Genomic DNA, 9,687 nt, shown 5'->3' on the forward strand with positions numbered 1-9,687 from the left:
CCCACTTTCATTCACAATACTAAAATCCCATAGGCCATCGTGACATAGAAATACTGTCAGACCCAGCGCAAAAAAAATGTACTGTCAAAAAAATACTTCGCCCGCTCAAAAAAATAAACTGTCGCCCGCTACCTCAGCAATCACGTTCGGAATTGTAAAAAATATACTTCCAATTCGCGCACGCGCAGTACGCAGTTTTGCAAATCCGTTGCAAACAGACGACCAAATTGTTTAATCGTTGCTGAAATTAAATACAATTATTAAATATTAAAGTTGTTCACGATTCATATAAATTGTTCATGTTCGAACAGTTGTTTTCGGTATAATAAAGTAAATATAACATGGCTAACAGGGTGATAGTAAATTTGTCTATTTTCTGGTAAATACTGTCAACCTCGGTTTCGTCTTGGTATTGCCTCAAGTTAAAAATTTACAGTCACCCTGTCACACATGTAATATTTATATAATGAATCAAACGTGTGTACGGACAAACAAACGTTGTATCACGTTTAATACTAATATGCGTTGGTCTTGTTGTATGTTAGCAATGCAAATGTACAATGTATGCCTTGATATATATGTTATCTCCAGCAAAACACACGTTCGATCATGTCAATTATAGCCCTCCCTATGTTTGTTGAAAAGGCAAAGTACTTAATGCAAAAGATAAATGTAGAACCTAGTGGTAATTAGTATATGTTTGCTTTTAACAAACAACTATCTGTGTGTGCTAGCCGTGACTAAAATGTCACGAGTAAAATCGAATACGGATTTGTATATGTGTCCGCATATAATATCTGGTTAATAAATTTGAAATTTAAATTTCAAAGTAATGAATGGAAACTTTGCATACACCTTTTTCAGTAGTTGTGTAAAGAAAAACCATGTTATTATCAAAATTCTCTTTGCCAAATATAGTTCAAAAGTATTGTTATGTCAAAGATAATACTGTTTAAATGTACAAATGTGCGTTGTGTTATGCAATTATTGTTCGTTAACTCTTTTTGTTGTGAAGTGGGATGCCCTCGAACCACACACATTGATTCACAGAAAAGAATATAATAAATAAAACGGAGAACGTGCCATCTATTGCACGACGGTTACAGTATATTCACCTCTTTTTATGTGAGCGTTCATCATGAAGGTTACAATATTCTATACAATACATTGCACGACAGTTACATTAAATTCACTGCTTTTATACCATCTTGACCCATCTTATACCATAATATCTTATAGCAGTCTTTATTCATTATCATGATATAGATACGGCTGTTTGATGTTAACAACCCTACATGTTTGTATCACAGAATATTTAAGATGTACAATTACTGGGTATGTATTTGAAAGTAAATATTAAAGGGCGATATATACAATCTAAACAAGTTGTATAAGAGACGACACATCAAATTTACAACGTTCAATCTATGCAGTGTTTGTAATCAGATACAAATCGGCAATTCTAAACGATGAATATTGGAAGTGCTTCGATTGTAATCGAACAAAAATACTTGTTTGGCAGTGTCTTAGAGCTATTTAAGAACAGACTTACTCCATTAAGGCTAGATGTTTGTAAAACCTATTTAGCTGTGGGTACAAAGCTTTCAACATCATTTACCATATACATTTTTATTATTTTAATGAATCTATCACTGGTTGATTGAATAATTCAGCCGTATTTGTGCCGATGTGTTTATACGTTTTGTTCAAAGTGGTGGAGACCTGGATAACACCTATTTACCAAACATGAATACCGGTACTGGAATGACGCAGGTATTGTCGTCATATGGGTCCCTCTAGTTATTTGTCATACACTTTAAATCCCGATTTTCTGCCTGATCAAACAATGTTTGGGCACACCTAAGACGATTAACATATAATCAAATTTTATGTAATTGTTTCAAAATGAGGCAATAGTAGGCAATTGTCAAGTGATATACTGTCAATTTGCCATTTAGCAACTCTAATGACAAGGGTTGGTATTATATTTTTGTCTGCAAAATATATCAATATGAAACACATAATTTCACCATCATTAATGTATACATTGAAGCTTTAAATGTGTATACTTATAAAATAATGTCTGTTTCCAGAAAATACACTGGACAAAAATATTTACCCTTAAATAAAAAGGCATTTGTTCACCAGTAACAAAATCATTAGAAAATTGTCAAAATCAGACATGAGAAATTCAGCCCCCCCCCCCCTTGTACAATGTTGAAATGAGTTGAAATGTGATTAAGAGCAGATTGCTCATCTTTATTTCTTTTTAAAGGTTTTAAAGGTGAAGGGACCTATCTCAATACTTCAATTCTTTGATAGTTTAGGAATCAAGGGGACCTAAACACAAAACTTATCAAGCAAATTTCCAAAGGGGCCATAATTCTGCCAAACTACCAGTCAGAGTTACATAACTTTGCCTTCACAATCCCCTTGTGATAGTTAGTAAGTGTTGCAAGTATGAAAGCAATAGCTTTGATACTTTAGGAATAAAGTGGACCTAAACACAAAACTTGTATGCATTGGTAATACAGTAATAATTATAAAGACTACATGCTGAAATATTTTTATGTATAACATAAACCAATTTGTCCGTATGAATAAAATGTTAAAGAGCCTTCTACTTTTAAGTACTTATCATAATGTTCGACCATACTAAAATTAAAATCAAATTTTATCACATTCGAAACATAAATTTAAACATGTAAACTGGTAATAAATATTTTACCGTTTACAACTAGCAAAACAAGGTCCTATTATTTGTTCGATAAATACAACAGAGCTGACCGTCTTCTCTCTGTAAATACACGTTTGCCGTCAAAGCGATGCATAATGACACTCAATTTGTTCATTTGTTTACATAAGCGAAATGAGCGTTATAATTTTATTTGGGTTAATCCGGGTAAATTGGCAATGAAATAGTTCTTAAAGGATGCATACAAATGACCAGGTTTTGCCCGATGTATCGTAAATTTAAAATTCCTATTTCATTATTTGATACCTCTGATCCTAAATATCAAATCAAATATACTTTGAATGCGTTTGTTCGGTTTTGACGAGATTCTTTTCAAGATGGCATGCTAAGCCTTTCGCAGAGGTGAATGTGAGAGCATGGAACGACAACTCTGCGTGGATATTGGAAAATGTGTAGTGTCCATTGTAATAACGTCGCAGATATTGCCGTGTAACGTTAGAAAGCTTGTAAAATGTTTAACATTACAGACGTAGTGACGTATCGTATTTTCTATATAAATGGACAAAATTTGTACTATGTTCTAGCCACTTTTCGAGTTATTAAGACCTTCGTTTCAAATATTCGAATACCACCAGGCACTTTTCGACACGATCGGATGCCTTCTCCACAGGTCATTTACACGAGGGGTACCGAAGGTAAGATTAATACTGATCGGGAGTTTAGGTTCTCATTATTAACATCTTAACAGGGTTAATCATGAAGGTTGACAGTATTATAAACACTGACTTTTCTCTAACTGTTAATGTAAAACAAATACAGTATTACTATTTATTTAAAACATACTTGTGTGTTTTGCAGGCTAATATTGAGTGACAATATTAGACATGAGTGAACAATTAAACTTTAAACCACGCTTGAACATTCCTGTAGAAAAAGCTTTCATAATGAGTTAAAACATTGTGTGAGTTTAATAAATCAAAACGCATTTCAAGTTGTACATACATTAATATTCCAATATTGTGATTTTGAATAATGTTACATCATAGATCTTTATGAAAATATTTTCTTGCGGATGGTTTTTAAGCCCTTCACATTGGTATAAGACTAAACTATGATTTAATTGTAAACACAAGTTACTAACTTTTTAAAGTTTATTAACTAAATTCAGTATCGTTTATATCATGCGCTCGACTTGATCTTATATGAATCCGTTTTAGATCATATAAGTATTTTGGAGCATTATTTATAATGCCGTCAAACTAAAACATGTTTTCGTTAAGTACAATTATTATTTATGTCATATCAGGGTATTATTATAATGTCAAGTTATTTTGATCCGTTAATAAATTGTTAAAAACGACTTTTCCATTCTACGGTACTGTTGACAGTAGTTAATACGTTTTGTTTAATAGTTCAAACATAACATGTGAACACACATATTTAAAAAACTTCCTGATATATACGGATGCCATATGGTCTTATAAATTAGTCATTCTGAATATGCTGCAGTTGAACTTGTCAAGTATCTAGTTCAGTAATCAAAAAAAAATCTGCATCTACCGAAGAGCTTAAATATTCTTCAGCAAGGCATACATTTCAAACAGAAGTGTTCAGTCAACCAGAATATTGATAGGGATAGGCTGCATTGCGCACATATACGGGTGTAGCGATCTTTTAACGTTCGTTGATTAGTTGTAGGTCTTCATGCTTTTTCCTTAATGTTAAAATCATTAAAATTGTGTCACATTACAGTGCATAACGTAACATTTAACCCTTTCCCACTTAGATACGTATTTGTACGCATTGGTAGTCCCTTATAAAGTTTAATTTAAGACATTTCCAAACCTTAGATACTAATGTGCAGCAAACATCATAAAACTTGAAAAAAACTGCTCGTTACTCGCAGGCATTCCCTGGTTTTAATTTGCTACTGAGTGGGAAAGGATCAAATGTGATTTGCGGTGTTTGTTTAATATATATATAATATATATTTGGTCAAAATATCGTATATCATCATCGAGTTTATGAACACTAAGATTTACTTAAAGCACTGTTGACGTCAGTCTGAATGGTATGTGCTTTTAGAAAATGTATTGTCAATAGAGTCACACAAGTCGTTTTGACAATAGAGTCAATATTGTCTTAATGTTCGCCTTTGATCTGACACGAAGTACTAAAAATAAAGGTCGTATGAAGTTCTAACACTTATTAATCTCGTATAATATCAAATAGTCGTATCTATCTTTAGTTATATATTGAACAACATCCACTGATATGTTAATTATGGTTTGCATGTTTTTGCGTTTCTGACAACGAAACTCCTGCTGGGGTTTAAAGAATGCGCTTCCATCTGTTAGTCCATCTACATGGAATAGTTATGTATCTACCATACATCCAAGAGTATGGTCAACATTTTTCTAATCAAGCTGTATTGTCATTTTACAAAGTGGTGGAGGCAACGCCAGCTAAAGGTCACATTAGAAAACAGAATATTTAAAATTCGTGTTTGTGTCTAATCCATCGGATTTAAACATTTTGATAAATTTAAATTAAACTATATTGAAATTATATTGAGTATTGAGACGACGTTTAAAATGTGCAGAGAATTATTTTCAATGCATAAACACATGTTTGAGTATGTATTGTATGTCCGCATTGTATCGTTTTATTCATTTTGAAGGAAAGTCCAGTGTTTTGGCCAACATAAGATACTCATTGAGACCAATTACAATAGGTTTAAGTCTGTCAGCTTCCTCATTGTCAATATCAGACGAATACGTTTTTAATTGTAGCATATATTGTCAGTGGACCAGTGATCGGAAGGTCCCCACTGTGAGAGCGTTCTTTAGACCCCCCTCCCTCCCCACATACACCAAGCAAACGGAATCGAGAGCGTTTCATATAAGCTTAGGCTTGTTGTGCAATCGAGCTTAAATCAAAAGGTTTAAAAAAATGACATGAATGAAAACTTGCATAAGATCATAATTTATGGAAAGTAATTACTGAGTTTTTGGCTTATTTTTTTCATGGTATTATTATTATTGCTGGAAGATGGTCCAGTGGTAATTTTGTGTAAATACTAATGTTTTCCCACAATTTGTTATGCGACTATATTGCGTTTATATTTGAAAGGTGAATTTCGTAGACATTTAAACAATAAAGCACGTTTTAATTATTGGAGTAATTTGTGAGTTTTTTTTTTAATTCCACAAGACTATGAAAAGGAAAACAACACAGAGAAGTTCAATGCAATAGAGATTATATTACATTCATTCTAATGCAACAATAACACGAAACAAGGCTCATAAAATCAGTGATCAAGCACTGTGGGGAATATCTGGTCAGTCCGTCGTTTTCTGTCCTGGAAAAAAAACACGTAAAAAGTCTGGCAAAACATCCGAAATTTTTCGAATTATAACACAGCTGCATAATTTATTATATATAATTAATGCTTGTTTTACATGCCTTTCGTTTGCGTTTTGGAACATAAAGTTTACTGTAGTATTCATTAAGGTGATGCCAAGGTGGTTTCTCTAATGTTTATATATTAAAATATGGATCGTGCTCTGTTAAAAGATGGTTTAATGCATGTGCGTAAAGTGTCGTCCCAGATTAGCGTGTGCAGTCCGATTTTTACTGAGCAATGACTTTCTGTAACAAACAATGCGATAAAAGCGGAAAGGGTCGTCCCTGATAAGCCTTGTGGAGTGAACAGGCTTCTCGATGACGACACTTTACGCATTAAAGCCATATTTAACAGAGTACAGCCAATATTGATAGCAATTGGTCCCAAAACTGATAATTATTGACCAGACTTGTATCTGGAATGTCTTTGTTTCTTTACACAAACACGATCAGGTTACTTCAGTTAACGATGATTACTGATGTATCTATATGATGTACATTATCGAAATCAGATTTTAGGAGCATATATTACAAATGCAATACATGTATGCACAGCAAAACTATTTAAAAAAAGGTTAAATGTCAATGTTTCTTTAGTTTTTAACATTGACAAAATATAACGTCAGGAGAAAAATGCTAGAAGTGTTTCAAGAGATTCAAACGAACTAACATACACAAATAAAGGAAATGACAAATTATTATATAAGTGTTTACCATTTAATATTTCTTGCCTCCGTATCCACCGCCAAAACCGCCGAATCCACCGCCGGAACCGCCAAAACCTCCGTATCCTCCACCTCCGTAACCACCGAATCCACCGCCATATCCTCCGTATTTCTTGCCTCCGTATCCACCGCCAAAACCGCCGAATCCACCGCCGGAACCGCCAAAACCTCCGTATCCTCCACCCCCGTAACCACCGAATCCACCGCCATATCCGCCATATTTCTTGCTTCCGTATCCACCGCCAATTCCGCCGAATCCGCCGCCGGAACCGCCAAAACCTCCGTATCCTCCACCTCCGTAACCACCGAATCCACCGCCATAACCTCCGTATTTCTTTCCTCCGTATCCACCGCCAAAACCGCCGAATCCACCGCCGTAACTGCCTACACCTCCGTATCCTCCACCTCCGTAACCACCGAATCCACCGCCATACCCTCCGACTTTCTTTCCTCCATATCCACCGCCACCATAACTCCCGTAGTTATCTCCTAAGTCAGAAATAAAAGTAAGACAAAAAATTGTTTTCGTTGATTTATTTGTTGTGCTCCGATATAATTGCTACTGATCACAACCAAACAGCCTGATAAACGTTCCCAGAGCAGTCAAGTATTACAATTGTCAGTTCATTAAATACCGTTATTGGCATAGTATTTTAAATTACCAACAAAAATAACAAAAACAGTTTTCTTTTAATTATTATGTATGTTTCAACGAGTGACAATGATAATGATAGTTTACGAATAACAAAGATAATTAGTATTTTCAACGAAGGATGTTTTACTGGCAAAGGGAAAAAAAGTATTAAATAAATCTCAGTATCATTTTGTTCGGGTCAGTAACCTTTAATCGTATATGTAGCATTTTCATAATTTGCGTTATTTTTGCAATATCATAGAAGTTATAAGGTTCTTTGAACATTAATGAACACAGAAAATCGCCAGCATTTTCAATTCAAATGTATTCCTTACTTTCTTCCATTTCTAGTTTAACCCACGCTTATCATTTGAGCCGCGCTCTGTGAAAGCGGGGTTAAATTCATGGGCGAAAAGTATCGTCCCAAATTAGAATGTGCACTCCGCACAGGCTTATAAGGGACGATACTTTCCGCTTGAACTGGATTTTTGATAAGAAGAGACTTTCTGTAAAAGTAAAATACCACAAAAGCGGGAAATGTCGTCTCTTATTAGCCTGTGCGGAATGCGCAAGTTAATCTGGGACGACACTTTACGCACATGCATTAAACCCCTTTTAAGCAGAGCACGTCCCATTTATATAAGGTAAATGCATGCTTGCCAATATGATACAGCGCAATGCATACATCTCGATATGACACGTAAGTATGACTAAGCATGGGCCCATATTCACAAAACAATTCTTTGACTTAAGTCTAAGAATAAAGAAAATTATTTAAATTAGAATATTCAATAATTTCTTTAATTTTGAGTCAAACTCTGCAGTAAACATCTCTATCTATATTATTCTTCATATAGAACATTTTGTTAATGACCTAATCACCAGTGGCGGCCTGTATATATTCAAACACTGAACACATTTTTCTTGGTTCTAAGTCTATTCTTTATTCTTAAGTCTAAGAATCGGTTGGTGAATACGGGTCCTGGGGTCAACGCCTTGGAACGATAAATGTATACCGGTTAAATGAAGAGCCACACCACACCGTGGGCCCATAACTTAGCAGTCATAAACGAGCTAAAATCTGACTTACTACTCGAAGGGTTAAATAAAACCCCAAATCGAAAGTTCGCAAACAATTTACATTATTTGCGATGTCCAAAGTGCAACATTTTCCGACTTAGTTGGAAAACATAAATGAACAATATCTTAAAAAAACCATATATTAATACTCTCTATATAGTTGATCATCCATGACTGAAGAAGAATACGAAGTCCATCAATTATTGTATAAGAATTACCGAACATTGTGAGTTTTCGCGTTGTTTATAATTGTTTAATTAATATCATGGCACTTAGTTAACGAACACGGATAATAATATACCTAATTTTATTTTGTAATTGTTCTCGCAAAAAAAACTACAAGTACTAATACACTTACCGTCTTTACTGGCCAGAACGCCGGCAACGCAGAGGCTGACGAGAACTGCGAAATTCGTCATCTTAAGGTTGCGGTTGATCCACTGCGACACACACACAGAATGTGGACCCTTATATACACATACACGGTCATTTGAACCGTTACATAAACGTGCATGTTCGGGTGATTTATTTGCGTAAATACATCATATTGTAAACATCTAAAGCGCAAAATACAACATCGAATAATAATTATGCAAACGAATACGGTAAATGGCGTTTGACAAAGTACGCGTCCATTACTAAATTATAATAAACAGTGTTAAATGCACATCAGTCAAATTAAGGCATGACGATTTAGTATGATGGATAATTGTGAGTTCATTGTTAGTAGTTTACAAACTCATCAAAAGCGTTAATTTCACATACGTCAAAATATTTCATGCAAATGTAGTATGACGGATAATAGAGGTTTCTTTGTAAATATAAGATGTGTTTCGGTACGAATTCCTTGACATTTTTAATTTCCTGTAAAATATTTTTTGATTAATTGTACACACAAACCTACGCATTATTAAAATGTTGAATTTATTAGGCAGACGTTGGTACCTTATTTTGTATGTACTTTGCTAATTTTTAAGTACATGTTATGTTAATATTTCTTGCTTAAGCGTGAGGAAAGTGCTCCAATGAGCAAATTTAAACATCAAATTTGTTTTTCACATTGTCAGTTTAAAGGTGATCTCCCGTGATCTGTTCAGGTTTTCTTGCAGGAAACAGCCTTACATCAACATAGATTTGCATTATCTGTG

At 34.3% G+C, this 9,687-nt stretch overlaps 1 protein-coding gene across 1 annotated transcript; it reads right to left on the reverse strand.

Annotated features, from left to right (window-relative positions):
* Positions 1-5,937: 5,937 nt before the first annotated feature.
* LOC127880748 (ctenidin-3-like) lies at positions 5,938-8,984 on the reverse strand. The gene is made up of 3 exons (XM_052428116.1): positions 8,898-8,984; positions 6,815-7,314; positions 5,938-6,056 (listed from the first exon to the last, which is right to left on the reverse strand). Exons 1-2 carry the CDS (start codon positions 8,956-8,958, stop codon positions 6,818-6,820), a joined length of 558 nt encoding a protein of 185 aa, XP_052284076.1. The 5' UTR covers positions 8,959-8,984; the 3' UTR covers positions 5,938-6,056; positions 6,815-6,817.
* Positions 8,985-9,687: the final 703 nt, after the last annotated feature.

The sequence above is a fragment of the Dreissena polymorpha genome, chromosome 5, assembly GCF_020536995.1.
Source record: "Dreissena polymorpha isolate Duluth1 chromosome 5, UMN_Dpol_1.0, whole genome shotgun sequence".
NCBI classification, from domain to species: Eukaryota; Metazoa; Mollusca; class Bivalvia; order Myida; family Dreissenidae; genus Dreissena; species Dreissena polymorpha.

What these genes read in the sequence shown, in the direction of transcription:
- LOC127880748 (XM_052428116.1), bottom strand. Translation starts at nt 8,958, where the DNA reads ATGACGAATTTCGCAGTTCTCGTCAGCCTCTGCGTTGCCGGCGTTCTG. An exon ending in CGTTCTGGCCAGTAAAGACG is followed by an intron (nt 7,315 to 8,897) that starts GTAAGTGTATTA and finishes TTTCTGACTTAG; the next exon opens with GAGATAACTACGGGAGTTAT.